Raw genomic sequence first — 19,708 nt, forward strand, 5'->3', positions numbered from 1 at the left:
ATGAGAAGTATAGACTACTAGAAGAGCGCCTGAGAAGCGTGGAAATTCAGAAGGTACCTGGGCTGGATTTTGAAGAACTAGGACTCGTTCCTGGGGTAGTTATTCCTCCAAAATTCAAAACTCCCGCCTTTGCTAAGTATGATGGAGTCTCTTGTCCAAAGATGCACTTGAGGTCTTATGTAAGAAAGATTCAGCCCCACATTGCTGATAAGAGACTCTGGATCCATTTCTTCCAAGAGAGTTTATCTGGAACTCAACTCGAATGGTACTATCAACTGGAAAGTACCAACATCCGTACTTGGGAAGATTTGGTTGTTGCTTTCTACCAGCAATACCAATACAATGCTGACCTCGCACCTACTCGCATACAACTACAAAGCATGTCTATGGGACCCAAGGAAAGTTTCAAGGAGTATGCTCAAAAATGGAGAGATCTAGCTGGAAGAGTCAAACCCTCCTTGAATGATAGAGAATTGGTCGATATGTTCATGAATACACTGACTGGTCCTTTCTACAGCAATTTGCTGGGAAGTTCGTCATCTGGATTCACTGACCTCATACTGACTGGGGAACGTGTCGAAAGCGGTATTCGAAGCGGTAAAATTCAAGTGGCTACGTATGCTAATACCTCAAAGAAAGCGCACAATGAGAGGAATGAATCTAATACTGTGGGGACGGTCCTAGCCTCCAATCAAGTGTCGACACAACAAAGGGGCAACCAACGTAAACAAGGTGCATCTAAAAGGCAATTCACAAAGATCAACATAACTCTGGCCGAAGCGTTACAACAGCTGCTTAAAGCAGGGTTGATTACTTTAAAGGATCCTCCTCTGAAGCCCAACACCTTATCTCATCAATATAATCCTAATGCAAGATGCGCTTATCACTCTGATAGTATTGGACATGACACTAATGATTGTTGGCCATTAAAGAACAAGATCCAGGATATGATCGACGCCGGAGAAATTGAGTTCGACCCCCCTGCAACCATGCCCAATCACAACAAGTTTGTTAATACTATGAATGGCTAGAAGGATGAACTATTTAGATCATTAGATTTACTTTCATTTGCAATTTCTATTCTGTTTGTTTAAAACATTCGGCTTATGACAGACATTATCTGTTTTAATAATTATCATCTGTGCATTGCCTATGTTTGTCTTGAATACATTATTTCGTTATCACTCATTTTAAATTGCGTTTTACTTTGCATATGTTTTGTGTCAACTCCTGTTAAGTTGTAAGCCTTTTGAGGGAGGATGACGAAAAAGATACCGCAACCTCATACAATATGCTTTTGAACGGACTATGTTGACGATGTACAGGCATTGTTTCAATTCCTAAACAGTGGAGATATAAGGATGTTAATCCCTCGTCAACCCCTTTTGAGCCTAAGAAGTAGAAGTTTATTTCTTGTACTAATTAAAACTCTTGATCATAACCTGGGGCAGGGTAGTTCTCAGTTAATTTGGCTGTGCATTCTATTTTAGGAGAATTATTCAGTACATCTTTCAACAAAGGTTTCAATCACAAACGTTCAGCCGCACACATCAAAGAAGTGTCGGAAATGTCAATCAAAAGACAATGACGGTTCATCAATCATCAAACAAGGCAGTCAATATCTTTCAAAAAAAAAAGATGGAAAAAACATATATACAAAGAAAAGCCTGCTAAGTCAAAAATAAAAAAGAAGACTTAGGCAAAAATCAAGGCGTCCCGCTGACTGTAAGCTCCAAAGAGACAGTTCAGGCAAAAGTTAGGGATATCAAAAAGATGAAAAAAAGAAGTCAATAAATTCTTGAACAACTCAAAGTTGCGACTATCACAAGGAAGAAGTGACTGCCATCTCAAAAGTTCTCTCTGCTTATGAACCATCATCATTATCAAAGGTGCAAATCCAAAAGTCTTTTGGAACCTGAATGCATAAGTTGAATTAACTGAGCTTAGGACTGAAGAACATCACGAAGAAGGGGATGGGTATAAATAAACTTTGAGCCATTATCCTTTGTTTCTTAAACCGTGAACCAAGCCACGTTACAACCCTTGAAAGTCCTAGTTGAAGCATGATTAGTTCAAAAGCATATTGTCACCAAAAGGGTATCCTGACTCCTTAAGGATTACAAAAATGCTGAGTTGATATTTCATTTTACAAACATCACGTTGTTACAAATATCATGTTTTTACAAATATCACGCTTTTACATCTCTTGTTTTAATGTGTTTCCAAAAACTCAAGACAAACGTATGTATTGCATCTCATGAATACATTATTAAGCATATTCTGCTACATAATTTCAAATGTTAGCAACAGAAAGAATTTGCACAGGGTACAACTAATGATTGAAAGTTATCCCGACAGACAAAATTACTCCAAGGAAGCCATGTCTCTTACGGATACAAGGGGCATGACATGTTTCGTCCAATCAATCTGGGGCAATCAAGTCAAGATTCTGAGAATCTCTCATGGATGCTCGAACAATCAGGGGCATGCATCCATGCATATCTAAAGCTACTCCCCAATCAATGTGAGACATTGTCATGAGCCTATGATTACTGGGGGCATATCGCCCATAGTAAACATCTCATAAAGTCCTCGTGAGGCGAATCTTTCCAAAGTTCCTGCTAACTGGGGCAAATCTATGCAAGTCCAAATTCAACATCTTGATCAATACTCAGTGGCGTGTCCTGAACCAAGTAGTAAGTTACTATGATATTGAGGGCAACTTTCAAGACACCCATGTCTCCCCACAGAGCCAGGTTCACAAAACCACCTCCCCGCAGAGTAATCATTAAGAAGACATCTTCAAACATATTCGTCTCAACAAAGACACGACTCCCCAACAGAGTTTACATCTTCCGCATTACCGGTCATCCAATATGTTGCTCTTCTCCAACATGGTTTATCTCTAAAATCAAGGTACATCAAACTACTAATCATCCCCAAGCAGAAACCATAAATCACCAGCTGAGCATCTTCAAGACAAGATCCGACAATAAAATCACAAAGATATAGAGATTTATTTTCTCAATCAGGACAACATAAATCATATTCGCATATCATATGTCATAAACATATTCATACATTGCATACATCACTTCATGCAAGTTTCTCATTTATTTTGAGAATCCCATCTCATTCATTACATGCATCATGACACTGCATACTTTGTTTTCAGGTTCCGCCTCGACAATCATTCCTCTCAGACATAATCGAGCTGGAGATTCATTCTGACAAGCCTTTCTACATTCCAAAACTTCGTCAAATAACTCATCAACCCTAACAAACAAACATTCTCTATCAGATATGGTCTAATATATGACCCGTTCCGGTATTCTTAATCAGATATGGTCTAATATACGACCCGTTCCGGTATTTTTAGTCAGATATGGTCTAAATGTATGACTCGTTCTGGCATTATCCATCAGATATGGTCTAATATACGACCCGTTCCGGTATTTTTAGTCAGATATGGTCTAAATGTATGACTCGTTCTGGCATTATCCATCAGATATGGTCTAATATACGACCCGTTCCGGTATTTTTAGTCAGATATGGTCTAAATGTATGACTCGTTCTGGCATTATCCATCAGATATGGTTTAATGTATGACTCGTTCTGGTATTCACCTTCAGATATGGTTTAATAAATAACTCGTTCTGATATCCCTCCTCAGATATGGTTTAAATGTATGACTCGTTCTGGCATTATCCATCAGATATGGTTTAATGTATGACTCGTTCTGGTATTCACCTTCAGATATGGTTTAATAAATAACTCGTTCTGATATCCCTCCTCAGATATGGTCTAATATATGGTCTAAATGTATGACCCGTTTCTCTCATCACGAACAACGCTAACATGATCAATCTCTAACAAATACTTCTCAAACACTCCAAACCGAATCTAATGCATGATTTGCTGGATGGCATCTTTAAGCCCATCTCCGACAAAAGTCTCTACTTCAGCTAGGGCAAATTTCTTGGTATTCTAGTGTTCAATCATCTTCCACCTTCAGATGCCGACTGGCATACAAACCACTCTACATCTTCAGGTTAAAGATAATTGACCAGGGGCAGCTGTCATACCCCAAAATTTGCCCACCATATTTTATACTCAAGCTCATTTGAATATCAGAAGCTCAAGACTCGACTGACTGTACACTCTCCTAAACAACAACCCTCAAACTAGGTTTTTTGTTTATCTTCAAGAAAAATCGAGTTCTGACAATTCAAGTGGACTTCATAACCTCCCATATGCCTCAAAGAAGCCCATGACCTTATGATATCACTTCATTTATTTATGTTATTTTTTATTCATTATTTTATTGGTGTTATTTGAATACCAAATGAACTAGAAGAAAATAATAATAATAAAAATAAAAAATGAGTGATGAGGAAATAAAAAGAATTAAATTATAAGAAAAAAAATAAAATTTTTTTTGGAAGCAAGGGCCCGTGTGAAGATTCATAGAGAATTAACAGAAACCAAAACAGCAAGATTAGATATGATGGCCAAATCAAATCTCAAGGATGCAAATTGCAAAGATATGATTCAAGTTTGAAAACCTAAATAACTCTCATATATATATATGCTAACAATTGGAGGCGGAGGGGGAGATTTTTTGGATCAGCGGCAGAACCCCTATCGGAGTCTCAAAAACCGTGGTCTGCAAAGCAACTAGCAGATCGAATTTCGTGGGTTTTGAAGCCATTACAAGGATTCAAATAGCTTCATCGTGTTCCTCTGATCCGATTCCAATCATTCTCAGAAGTTCCACGCATCCAGAACCATCGCCCTGCGCTTACGGTTTGGTGTTCATAACTCTAAAGCGTTTTTTCATTCAATCATGAATTTTAACGAAATTTGTTTGCATATTTACGTTTGTGTTAATGTTTAGAACATGTTTGAACCATTTAATTTGAGTTTTGGGGTCGGTAGGATGAGATGCCATGGCTAGGGTTTTGAGTTCATGGTTTGGGGCTACGCGTTTAGGGACCAAATTAGTTGCAATTGATCATGTTTTCGTTATCGTGAGGTATTATTTAATCAATCTGGATTTTCGTTTGGTACCCATACAGCGTGATTTGCAGGTTTTAGTTTCAGAAACCGTAGGTAAAGGTAGGTAAAGGTGTTTCTTTTGTTTCAGAAACATTCCATGAAGAAGAAGATGCCTGGGCGCTGACCTTTCCTTTTTTTTTTTTAAAAAAAAGTTTACTTCTCGACTCATATATCTTGCACGCGTTTTGTTATTATTTCAACTAGGTATTCTAGTGCAGCTGTTAAAGAATGTTGTTGGCATTCCACTGAGCAAGGGTTCGAAACCCAGCGGCGACGAGCCTCAATTTTTACCAATTACACATGCCGTCTGATCCCATGCGTACCTCATGTGCGTGTTCACCATATGTCTTCAATCTCAGCCATCAGAACAGAGGATTCTCAGATCTAACGTCTCCAAGCATGCGAGTGCACCATAGTCCTTCAGCCACGCATCACACTGAATCAAAAAGCTAAGTTTTCCTATTTTTTTATTTTATATAACATATTTAATTTTGTTTATATATATGTATATATATTTCATTTAACTTCTTTTTCTTTTCTCTCTAATAATAAGACAATTAAAAATATTTTATGAAACCTTTTTTATATATAATTAATTAATTTATTTATTTTATATATTTATTTCCTATACATATTTATATTTATGTCTTATATTATTTATATCAATGTTATTTTCTTAAATATATATTATGTATTTATATATCTATTTTACTCATGTATTTATGAAATTATATTTATTTTCTTTTCTTATTTTAATTATATATTTAATTATGTAATTCGTATTTATCTTAGTTTTATTCCAAAAAATTTCTAAAAAAATATCTATTATGCTCGATTTTATTCTCCCGTCCTGATTTAATTAATTAGGTCGTGAGACCATTAATTAATTAAATTATTCTTTGTTTTTTTTTCTTCTTATTGAATCTATACCCTAATTAGGGTTTTCATAGATCGTTCCATACACTGAATACATTTCTTTGTTCTCTCTTTTCAGGGTTAGCGACATAATTTCTCCCGATTACGCGCCTGATTCAAGAATCCAAAAGTTAAGTATTCTGCTTAATTTAATTTAACTTTTTTGGTTTATTTTTTAATATAAGGGTTTGTTTCGCCTTCATCTTTTTCTGCCTTGTTTCTTTTCAGGGTTAATCTTAAAGGCGCCCTATTAACCATATCAGATCAAATCAGAGCTAAGTGCCCTTACTTATTTAATTATTTTTATATATATACCTATTTATTCTTTATTTTAGGGTCTATCCCGTTCGCCTTTGAACTAGCCATACACTCACCCTATTTTTGTCTGTTTGCATTTTTAGGGTTTGTCGATCGCCAAAGCTACAAGTTTGGTAACCCTAAACCTTGTTTTCCTGTTTTATTATTACTTATGTCAAACCCCGATTAAGGGATCCGCTGGTTACAATTTCCCGCCCCCGTATTTTGTTATATTTGCGTGGTTAGTAATTTAGGGAGTGCAAGATTGTAATTAACCTAGAATCACTAATTTACAAGATAATATATTGAATTAACCACGTGATTGTTGCACACACGCACCCTTTTGGGGTAACCTCTCTGTTGCCTTGTTGCCTGTTGCCTGTTGCCTTTGTGTTTTTGCAGAATAAGCTATGTCCCTCGAATTTGAGGATACCTCAGCCATGTTGCCTCGATAATTAAAGGTCATACGACCCTAAATGATGCTGCCTTCGATACGCAATATGACCTCGACCCTCGGAAGTTGCCTACGGAAAAAGGCTGAGGTATCTTCTGGTTGCCTAACAAAAAATGGCTTGTTCTGATCCTTGCCTTAGACTACCTGCCCTTTTATGGCATGGGACAGTCTTATGGCAAAGGATGCTTCGACGACCCTTCAACCTCCAAACGAAAGGCTTCCTGCCCTCTTATGGCAAGGATTGACCCTTTCATTCGGAAAGGCTAAAAAGAGACCTATCATCTGAGTTTAAGGTAATTGCCCCTAATTGCCTTGCAATGCTCATCTTTAATATTCTTTCTCACAGATCTTCGAAAATTGGCTACGCTCATTTACGAGCTAAAGTCCACTTTTTTCTTTCATCTACTTTTTTCTAAACAAGCGAGCAAGCAAAGCAATTAAGAGCCCATGGAAAACCATGGATGCAAAGGGTGCCTTACACCTTCCCTTTGCATAAATTACCCCCCGAACTCAGATTTCTTTAAAAGGTTTTTTTCTGTTTCTTTTAGCCTTTCCGATTTAGTTCGGATAAAATAAAAGTCGGTGGCGACTCTTGCTAACCGCGACATTTCGATTATAAAAAGTCAGTTCACCGTATTACAGACTCTGATGACATTCAAACGTTGTTTACACAAACATCAGATCAGAAGCAAGTACTAGACTGGAAGGCTACGCTGACTGACAAAAGGAACGTTAGAAGCTATTAAAGGCAACGTCAGTAGACACAGCGGAAACAAGGCTCGAGGTAGTTGACAAAAGAGTGAAACATTAAATGCAATGCTGTACGGAATACGCAAAGCATTAAATGCTCCCAACGGTCATCTTCTCAAACGCCTATAAATATGAAGTTCTGATGAGAAGCAAAGGTTAACGAATTACAAACTCTGAACCAACTTGTTGAAACGCTGTTCAAATCAAAAGCTCTCAAACTTCATCATCAAGCTCACTACATTGCTGTTGTAATATCTTAGTGAGACTTAAGCTTAAACTTTAAGAGAAATATCACAGTTGTGATTATAGCTTTTCAGAAGCATTGTAATACTCTTAGAATTTGTTTACATTAAGTTGTAAGAACTAGAGTGATCAGGTAGATCAGAATACTCTAGAAAAGTCTTAGAGGTTGTCTAAGCAGTTTGTTCCTAGAGTGATCAGGTTGTGATCAGGATACTCTAGAAGACTTAGCAGTTGGTTAAGTGGAAAACCATTGTAATCAAGTGTGATTAGTGGATTAAATCCTCAGGTGAGGTAAATCACTCCAAGGGGGTGGACTGGAGTAGTTTAGTTAACAACGAACCAGGATAAAAATCTTTGTGCAATTTGTTTTTATCTTACAAGTTTTTAAAGCTACACTTACTCAAACCCCCCCTTTCTAAGTATTTTTCTATCCTTCACTACTCCAGTCCACCCCCTTAGAGTGATTTACCTCAACTGAGGATTTAATCCACTAATCAATCTTGATTACAATGATTATCCACTTAGAAACGCTCTAAGTCTTCTAGAGTATACTGATCACACCTTGATCACTCGAGGAAATCACCACTTAGAAACTTCTAAGTCTTCTAGAGTCTACTGATCTCACTGATCACTCTAGGAACCTTTTACAAATCAATATAAAATAAATGTTTACAAGAGTATGAATTTTCTTCTTAAAAAGCTATAATCACAACTGTGATATTTCTCTTAAGTTCTAAGCTTAACACTCACTAAATATTACAATAGATTGTGAGGTTGAAGATGAAGTTCGTGTGTTTTGATTTCAACAGCGTTTCAGTATGTTTTCCAAAAATTCGTTACTGCTTCTGATCATAACTTCACTATATATAGGCGTTTGAGAAGATGACCGTTGGAATGCATTTAATGCGTTGCGTAACTGGACAACTTTGCATTTAATGTTTTCACTGTTTTGTCAACTACCTCGAGCCATGGTTTTCTCTGCTTTTACTGACTTTGCCTTTTGTAGCTTCTAACGTTCCTTTTGTCAGCCAGAGATTAGACTTCATAGCCTGTCATCTAGTACTAACTTCTGATCTCAGATTTTGTGAATACAACGTTTGAATAATCAGAATCAGAGTTACAGCTTGGTGCAAAGCATCTTCTTGTCTTCTGACTTTGAAGTGCTTTAGCGGGATACCATAAGAACTTCAGTGCTTCTGATCTCAAGTTCTTCTGATGCTTCATAGACCATGTTCTGATTCTGCTTGACCATCTTCTAATGTCTTGCGAGAGCATGTTCTGATGTTGCAATCCTGAACCTTCTGAGTCAGTGCTTCTTAGCGCTGAATTGTGCATACTCCTTATATATTTCCTGAAATGGGAAATGCATAGGATTAAAGTACCACATTGTCTTATACAAAATTCATATACATTGTTATCATCAAAACAAGAATATTGATCAGAACAAATCTTGTTCTAACAAAATAATCAATCATAGTAGCTCGTTAGAACTAATTTAGATTAATAGTTACACTAAGGGTATTACTTACATGGTTGTTAGAGTTTAGAGATTGATTACATTGACATGATATTTTTTTCTTAATAGCATGCTTTAGCTGGATAAATTTACCTATTTTGCATAACTATTTCTTGCCTTTTCAAACATTTAGTTGGATAAATTTACCTATTTCGCACAACTATTATGTTCTTGCCTTTTCAAACATTTAGTTGGCTAAATGCTATGCACAATGAAAGGAAAATTTCACTTTCAGGAAGTTTAGAGTATGCATACTCATATGCATGGGCCTCAACATATAATGTCTCGACAAAGAGACGTTAAACACTAGCGTCAACTACAACTGAAGTTAATAATGACTACACATCAATGAAATAATATCACCAACATAAGACACTTACAATTAGTGTTTGTCATAGCCGAAGCTAATGACAACCACACATAAAAGAATTATCTTCTCTAACATGAGATGTTAATAACCAATGTTGCCCTTAGTCAAAGCTAATAACATATGCACATCAAAGAAAATAGCGTCTAATAAAACCGACGCTACTAATGTATGCTTTTTAATCTATTAAGCTAAATATAACTATTCACTGTAGGCGTCAACTCAGACTCTGACACTACTCTCTACCATATGCCTTTTGTCTGTTAGCGTCTGATTTTGACCGACGACAATGAACATTTTTTTTATAATGGATCTTCTAAAATTATAATATCACCCTACATAATTTATTTTATTTAGATGAACCAATTTAAGAAAGAGAAAACAAAAGACAATCTAAGACTTTTTTTACCATTATGCCACATATTTGAAATTTATATACCATAATGCCACACTTTGAAACAATATTGCCAGAATGTCACATATGCATGGAGCGCTCGACCATCCATTGGTCGAACACTTGTTAAGTCGGTTCTTTTTTTACTTTTTAAGTCGGTCCTCCTTTTAACCGACTTAATAAGTCATGTTACTGTGAAATTTAAAAAAGGGTAAAGTATGTTTTTGGTCCCTATAAATATCTCAAATTTCATTTTTATAGTCCCTATAAAAAAATGACATTATTATGCACGAAGTTTTAGTCCCTACTGTTAAACCGATGTGTATTTTTAAATGATTATTTTACAGAAATGTTTAGAACGTTATGAAAAGTTCCTCGAAATAAAGGAACTCAAAATTTTATTTCTAAATCGAGATTTGCATTACTTTTATCATTATCTTTTGAAATTTAAAAATTCATATTTAATTCTTCTCATTTTAAAAAATTATATAATTTGGTAAAAAAAATTTATAATATTCTAAACACGTATGAAAAAAATGATTCAAAAATTTAAAATTTTAAGGGTAATTAAACGGTTTTCAAAATTTTAAAAAATAGCACGGAATAAAACTGCATGCATAAAATTTTTATAGAGACTAAAATATGTCTTTTTTTAATAGAGACTAAAAATGAAATTTGAGATATTTATAGGGACAAAAACATACTTAACCCTTTAAAAAATTATGCAAAATTTTACACTTGTTAAGTCGGATATTCTGTTAACCGATTTAGCAAGTGTGACATTCTGAAAATATTGTTTCAAAGTCTGGCAGATATATAAATTTTAAATATGTGGCATAATTAGGGCTGTTATTGGACCTATGGAATCGGAAAACCACACGAGAACCGGTCCATTGGAATCAGACCGATGGACCGACCGAAATGTTACTCGGTCCGGGAATGGATAATTTTTTTATCCGATACTAAAAATGGATACTATATTGAATATTTATTGGATACTTTTGTCGGATATTCGAAATAACGGTCCGATTTCGGTCTAAAAAAATGGTCCATCACTATTTCAGTCCGATTCGAATTTATCCGATTACTATTTTGGTCTGGTTCTCGGGATAGCAAATATCCGGACCGGACCGATAACAGCCTAGGCATAATGGTAAAAAATCCAGAATTTGAATATTGAAGACTTGTTTATTTTTATTTATGTTTTTGTATTTCTAACCGTTGTCTACTAGAACCAATTTTGTACTTTCATAATTTCATGTTCTAAAGACAAATTATTTTTATAATCCAATGTATCCAATATCAAAATCAATCTCTTACTTGTAATTCAAAAACATATAATTTGGAATATTGCCATGTATCTATTCTAAGTTCAAATAACATAATCTTAAACTATATGTCTTGTCTTCATTATCATATTATATATCTAGAAACAAACAAATAATTGTTGCAGAGAATCAGATTTGGGAAGACCACATCCCCAAGACTAGCATATAGTCCAATATCTTAGGGGAAGGAAGCTATATGCTATAACGTTGGACATATATTCTTTTTTGTACATATAGGATAACTTTATTGTTTGATGACATCATCTATCATCAGTATTTCAGGTGGCTCGACAACCACATAAGACGGCGCTGTCAGTCAGTAGTGAGAGTGACATTCAAAGAATATTTTGCCATAATTAACTCTGCTGCTATTATCCTGTCATAAAAAATGACTGCACCAGCAATCATTCAAATCTTTGAACCATTGCTCTATAAATGTAACACTTGGTTACTCTCTTGAACCACATTCAGAACGGTACTTGCTTTCAACATTGATGGCTTCAAAATCAATTTTTTCCTTCGTCATTTGTCTAGTGTTTCTGTTTTTGTTTCTTATGAATGAACCTCATGGTTTGTGTTTTTCTACTAAGAAGATTCTAAACAGAAAGGTTTGTTTCTAGCTAAAACATACACATAAATTATGTTGTATATATGCTTATATATAATGTACTATGTTTGAATGTTTGTGTTTTTGTGCAGGTTTTGTTTAAAAAGAGAAGAAATTTGAGAGCTTTATTAGAAGGGTCATCAAATGGTTATAAGTATGGTGAGAAAAGACTGAGTTGGGATGAGTTGAGGAAAGTTCCTTCAGGGCCAGACCCTTTGCATCATAATGGTGGCACTCCAAAGCCTGAGACACCTTAATGATCTTGTTGCTGTGCCTAGCTACTTTTTGTTAGCAATTTTGATAACATAACTATGTTGTTAGTTTAATTAGTACGATGAACTTTATAAGGTTAATATGTTATGTAGTCTTGTCGTGTTGAGTATTTTCAGTTTGTTTCTATTTTTCTTGATTGGTTATATTGTAGTTACAAGAGGAAGGAGTAAAATTTGTACTACGCAACATGGGCCACAGAAACGAAGTAATTAAGTTACTTACTTAAGTAGTAGAATATAAAAGTTAATTTTGTTTAGGATGTGTATGTTAATTTTTTCTTAATTACTATAAAAATCTAAGCGGAACAATGTTTTTATGATAACTAGAGTAGGGATGACAATTGTATCCATCTCAATCTTATACTCTCAATAATAAAGAGTGATAGATTAAAGTGAGTGTGACAAATAATAAAGTGCGATAGATTAAGGTGGGTGTGACAAGATGCATGCCACCAAATAAATATGATCATATTTTGAAAAGAGTTGTGAGACATATTAATTATTCTTAGGTGGAGAGGTATAATAATTTGTGAAGAGATGGTGTAATAAATGTACGGTAAGAGGTGGTGTAATAAATTAATAGTTCTTATAACTTAATTAAATAGTTTTTTTAAAAAACTAAAAATGAATGATGAATTTATATTCTAGATAAAGTGTAAAAATCTTTTTTAATAATTTGTATCATTGAATCGTAAAAGCATATTAACATGTTTTAATTCTTGTTCTATTTTAGATATAGAACGTCTATATTCCTTGAGTTCTATTCTTTCTTTAGGCAGCTTCATGTGATCAGAGTTATGTGCAGGAAATTTAGTCTGTTTCATATCCATCTTCATAAAAATTTATAGGACCGTCGGAATTTGTTGGATTAAAACTCCAAAAATTTATACTTATTCATGGTTGAATTTTTCTATGGTTTCTCATTCTGTAGTATACTTGTGAATGATCTTCGTAAAAATGTTCTTCAAAAAAATTTAAATGATGTGAAGTGGAAGTGAATTCATTTAAATTACTGACTAGACATTTCAATTCATGTTCTTTAAAATCTTTTTATATCATGTCTTGTAATGTTTCTAATATTTTTTTTTTTGAAAATAAGAAAATTTTAATTTCTTTAGAATGTCTTAAGTAAATATGTTATTTTTTCATCAAAACTTTAGATGAACACAAGTCTTGATAATTGTGTGGTGGAATTAATTTCAGAATAGTTAAATCTAAAATAATTTGAAAAATATCTTTGTGTTGTGAAATTAGAATTTTTATTTTCGAGTTCCATAATGTAAGTTTATTTTCTTTTGAGTCAAATATGTTTTTGTTTTATATTATTATTCATTCTTCCTATTGCTTGTTTCTCTTTAGGTATGAGTTCTTCACATTTATTAAACTTATTTATTTATGTTTATTCTTATTACTAGTAAATAGTCCTTATTTATCTAAGAATCTGACATTTTCATCCTTAACCTACTTCCACAGAACTTCTTCCAGAGACAACCTCTGCGTCATTGTTCCTTATCATCTAAGAACCTCATCCTAGTGGTACTATTTTTCCTTCTGGATTTTCCCTATCAGATTATTTCTTTAGACTAGAACATATTCGGCTCAAGCAGGATTTACGTCTTTTGATTGTGAGATAAACATGAATTAATACTAGTAATAAAAATAAACATTCATAAATAAGTTAAACTAATTGGTAAAAACTCATACCTTTTGAGAGCAATAGGAATCAGGAATAGGAAATTTAGTGTGGTAATTTGAGGCTAAGCATATTGAAAAGCATATAGTATTGATTTCATATTTTGATTGCGTATATTTACAAACATGATGAGAGCTTCCTTTTATAGGTGAAAAGGAAGTCTCTTAGAAAACAATACATTATTGTTCTCTCATTAGGAAAAGATAAAGTACTATTTGCTAACCTTATTTAAAGCCTTATTTGCTTTAATACAAACAAAATTTTTTACCTAACTTTTCCTAATGATAATGTACATGATAAAAAGTTGAAAGGGACAGGCCCCTTTCATAACCTTGTGAGTCAAGATTACCCTTACATATCTTAGAAGGGTCAAGTAACTATTCCCTTAATACTTGTCTTTTTCAACCTTTTTTTCGTCGACAATAATTTCTTTAATTTTACGTCATTAGTGACGTATCTTTTTTGCAATTTACACAATTAATGAATTAGCTTGTGAAGATTCTGATGATCCTAATCTTTTTCTCTAAGACGTACTTCTTCTCAAAGAATTTTTTTGATATATATATATATATATATATATATATATATATATATATATATATATATATATATATATTATGCGAGTGTTTGAAAGGGAAGGCAGAGTCAGTCACATTTTGGAGTCTGTCACATTTCCAAAATGACGTTTGTAGATTTGATATTAATAGGAAGCATAGTGACATGGTGTGATATAAATGGAAAGCAGTGAAACAGTTTCTTTTTTTGTTTTTTCAACTCCTAAATATTTTTTTTGTAAGCAAGCTTCATTGAAAAGAGAATAGAAATTCTCAAACCAGGTTACAAAAAGATCCGATAATGCAATTCGGAAAAGAAAAATTACACACCAAATGAAACCTAAGAGATATAAAACAAAGGATTTTTACAAAACTCGTAATAGTTGCAATTGGTATGTGTAATATTTCCTATTAAAGACCACCTCCAAACCATGGCTTTAATATTACCAACACTTCCATAATGTCCCAATCCTCTTCTTTAAAAATAATGGCATTCCTAAGAATCCATAAGCACCAAACAATGGCCAACCAAATACTTCCCTCTTTACCTTTTTTAACACCCTTACTCTTACAAAAGAAGCACCACTTAGTGAAACTCTCCAAAAAACTTCCCCCTTTAAAATCAACAAAATCAATCCAATCCGCCACTTCCTTCCAAATCAAACCGGTAACTCGACAAAACAACAAAGAATGTGACGAAGATTCGGGGACAATACTACAAAAAACGCAAGACACATCGCAATTATTATTAATAATACCTCGATGAAGAAGCAAGTCTCTTGTTGGTAGTCTCTCGATAAAACATCTCCATCCGAATGCTTTTATGTTTTGAGGAACTAAGATCTTCCAAACTTCAAAATCATTTAAAATTTAAACAAGTTTTTTTCTGTCATTTTCGCTACTTGTTCTAAGCAAATTGGATAAAAAGACGTTACAAATACATATAACTTGTTATAAGACTTGAGTAAGATTAGTTTGATTTCTTAAGCCGTGTCATCAATTGTGTAATAAACTTTTTTTTGACATTTTATTTTAAAATTCAATTACAGTTGGTTATGAGCTTATTATTATTTTTAGTAGTTAGTAGTTAGGTTGAGTTTGTTAGATGAATTGTGTATAAAGTTATGATGTAACTGCCTTTTTGTTTGTGAGATGAATGAATGAATGTATGTGTAGTTCTCTATATTTTCATGGTGTCTATCATATTATAATATGGTATCATAAGTCTGTTCGATCCAACTATTTTTTTCTTATTTCTTGAAGCTATCTTTCATCATCTTTCTCGAGCTTTCTTCTGTCAATGCCTCCTTGCGCCGCTCCTATTGATCCACAATTGGATCAAAGTATACATTATTTTGTTCATTTAAGGTCAAGGTTATTCTCGTTCTTAATAACTTCAATTATCATTTATGGATGTGGTCAATTAATGCGTCATGTTGTTGGTGCCAAGATAATAATGGAATTCAGTGATGGAACAAATACAATATGTTAATTCATTTCTGGATAATCAACCTTGTCTCTGAATCTATTGCATAATCAAATGTGTTTATGGAAAATTCACTTGATGTATGAAATGATTTGAAGGGACATTTTTCTCAAGGTAGTCTCTTTCGTGTTTCTAAATTAAAACAATAAATTTATGTTTTTAGGCAAGATTCCAAATCTATAACATATTTCTTTTCTGGATTGAAACTTTTTTGGGAAAATTTGAAAATCTATAAGAAAAGCAAAAAATCAATCATAATATGTTGTATGTTATTTTATTTCTTTCAGGTTTAATGATAATTTTGCAGTGGTCAAATCTTAAATTCTACTCATGGATCCCTCGCCAACTATGAACAAATATTTTCTTTGGTTCTGCTGCATGAGAGGCAGGGTAGTTTTTCCCCATTTGATGATTCCCAGGCTTTGTTAAATAATGTAGGATTCAAGAAACCTAATTCTAAATTTGCAATTTTTAAGTTAAAACATCAAAGTCCAATGTATATACTCATTACGATAGAACTTTTCATACCATTGGCTTCCATTTTATTTACATTTATCGAGACAAATATTGTATGTATAATATAGAAAAAATCATTGGAACATTGTGAGGGCTAAAACAAACTGCCACTATTGTTTGGTGGAAAAGAAATGTATTCTTGTAACGAAGTATGTTAACATAATTTTATTTATATCCTTCAAAAACCAAGAAGAAACATTTATTAGAAGGCATTTTCACTATAATTCTCCACATTAACTTTAAATCAGTGGTGATTCTTAAAATTTACCCATCAACTACTATGTTGCTCTATGATAAAGCATGTGCTATCACTTAATTGTGACAAGTTAAAATTTATATGGACGATGATGGCATACAAACATTGAATGATGTCTTGTATATTCGAGAATTGAGCAAGAATTTGATATCTCTAGGCACTCTAAAACCAAATGGGCTTTCCTACGAGTCCAATAGATATAAGAATATTATGAAGGTCATCTAAAGTGCCTTGAAAATAATGAGAGAAAAGAGTACTATATGTGACATATACAATTTATTGGGAAGTATTGTTATATGTGATATTGCACTAATTTAATCAGATAATGATGCCACCATACTCCAGAACATGCATTTAGGTAATCTTACTGAGTGTGGGATGATGAAAATTCATAAGAAGAAACTATTGAAAGGTGTTTACGTTTGCAAGATGAGTATGTATAGGCATTTTAAACTTGGCAAACAATAAAGTGTTAATCTTAAGACTAACAAACAGACAATAGAGAGAATTTTAGACTATGTGTATTCTGATGTGCTAGTGGTTACCAAAGACGCCTCTATGGGTGGTTTTGTGTATTTTGTGACTTTCACTGATGATTTTACTTGTAAGGTTTGGATGAAGTTATTGAAGCATAAATTTGGATTTCATACCAGATTCAAGTTGTGGGAGGTGGAGAAAGAGTATAAAACGAATAGAAAAAACAAGTATTTATGGTCAAATAATGGGACAAAGTACTCTAATTCAAACTTTCAGAAATTTTGTGCAAAACATGTTATTTTGAGATAATTTTTAGTTCGGAAGACATCACAACAAAATGGTACGGCAAAAAGAATGAACAAGTCTCTAAATTAAATGTCAAGATATGTTCGTTGAACGATGGAGTCACACAGGGTTTTTGGGCAGAGGCTATTAATATGGTGTGTAATCTCATCAATAGGTCACTGCATGCTTAATTGGATGGAAAAGTTGCAAAAGAGGTATAGACAAGTAACCTCCATTGATCTTGATAATTTAAGGATTTTTGGATGTCTAGCATATATGTATATATCCAATAAATTTCGTACCAAACTTGTTTCATACTTTAAGAAGCGATTCTTCGTTCGTTAAACAAAATATGTGAAAGGGTTCAAGTTGTTGGATTCGGTTTTCAAAAACATGGTTTTTAGTAGAGGTGTCATATTTGATGAGCATTTAATGTTGAAAGAATAAGTTGATTCAGATGGATATTTATCCATTACAAGGTAGTACCTAAACCACATCTCGAACCACACTTGATGCTAAAATTTATCATGGTCTTGAAAATTAAAGAGGAATATGAATATTATGTCGGGCTTAATATAAAACGACATCATATTAAGCTTCCATAAAGATATGGATATGAAGGTTAAGTATTTTGTGCATTTCTTACTAGTTTTGAAGATATATCCATTCTTCAAGAGGTTATATCTAGCTAGGAGGTAGTTAAGTTAATGGATGCTAAAATGGATGAGATGAAGGCCTTTAAGAGAAAGCAAACATGGAAGCTTGTTCACTTTCTAAAGGAGAAAAGGCCATGGTTTCAAGTGGTTGTAAAAGAGAAAATCAATAGTAACGAAAAAAGAAGGGAAAAACTAAAGGCTCGTCTTGTAGCAAAGGGGTGCTCACAAGAATAAGGGATTGACTATGACAAGATATTTTCCTTGGTCATTAGACATACTTCTATCAGGGTAGTGTTAACTTTGCCGGCCGGCCAAGACATACACTTAAAGTAGATGGATGTGAAGACAACATTTCTTCATGGTAATCTAGATGAGCAAATTTATATGGAGCATCCAGAGGTTTTCAATGATATTGGGAAAGGCATGATAATTTATAGTTAAAAAGTATTTCTAAGGTTTAAAGCAATTTCCAAAGTTGTGGTATAGGTGCTTTAATTCATATATGTTTCGCATTGTCATAGTAGATGTGACTATGACTATTGTGTATATGTTATGGGCCTTGATGACAGTTCTTTTTATTTTCATGTTACTATACATGGATGATATATTTATTGTTGTTATTATTATTTACATGATGTAAATGAATTGAAAATCTTGTTGTGTAAGGAGTTTGACATGAAGGATTTAGGTGTTTCTAAGAAGATTCTTTGGATGGAAATGCTTGAGGATAAGAGGGCTAGAAAGTTACCGCTCTCTAAAAAACTATGTTAAAACTTTTTTAGATAAAATTTGATAGGAATTGTTATACAATTGTGAGTACTCTGTTGATGAATCATTTTAAGTTCTCATTGCATCATTGTCCAAAGATTGATGCAGAAATTGAGTATATATCAAAAGTTCCTTATATAAGTGTTGCTGGATTTTTTTTACGTATGTTGTGGTTTGCACTAGTTCAGATTTGGAACAAGTTGTAATTCATGTTTTCAATTTTATGTTTCATAAGATTAGATATTTGTTTTCATTTAGAAAATATTACTTAAAAAGGTTCATACATGAGAAACTACAACTGATATATTGACCAAGTCTGTCAATGGGGACAAGTTCAAACACTACTTAGACACGTTAAATGTTTTTAAGTGTTAAACAAGTATTGTACCTCCCAATTTTTGAGATGTAGATGTCATGCTCATAATCTCCATAGGAGTTTGATAGTTACTATTTACCATGGCGGAGATTGTTGATTATGACTCATAGTAACATAAGATGGTATGTATTCTGGGCCGACCATATTTCTGCCGGACCGACCTGTTTCCAAAATCTTTTCCTTATCACAAGACTATCATGTGTAACACCCATTTCTACAACCCCAAAATATAACATATAGTCAGAGTAAATTAGCATGCATACATAAAAACGGTGTCACACCGACGTTCCCAAAATCTAAAAGCTTTCAAGAACCAACAAAACATATTTCAGTCAACAGATACACCTGGTCATAAACACATAACACATATGAAACCTTGCGTTTCTCAATGCATACAACAACGGAAATAACATTACTCATGTATTAGCAAAATGATCATA

The 19,708-nt window shown here is 33.5% G+C and overlaps 1 protein-coding gene across 1 annotated transcript; it reads left to right on the forward strand.

Annotated features, from left to right (window-relative positions):
- Positions 1 to 11,816: 11,816 nt before the first annotated feature.
- On the forward strand, positions 11,817 to 12,186 carry LOC131599244 (protein CLAVATA 3-like). The gene is made up of 2 exons (XM_058871671.1): positions 11,817 to 11,930; positions 12,022 to 12,186. Exons 1-2 carry the CDS (start codon positions 11,817 to 11,819, stop codon positions 12,184 to 12,186), a joined length of 279 nt encoding a protein of 92 aa, XP_058727654.1.
- The last annotated feature ends 7,522 nt before the right edge of the window (positions 12,187 to 19,708 follow it).

The sequence above is a fragment of the Vicia villosa genome, linkage group LG4, assembly GCF_029867415.1.
Source record: "Vicia villosa cultivar HV-30 ecotype Madison, WI linkage group LG4, Vvil1.0, whole genome shotgun sequence".
NCBI lineage: Eukaryota > Viridiplantae > Streptophyta > Magnoliopsida > Fabales > Fabaceae > Vicia > Vicia villosa.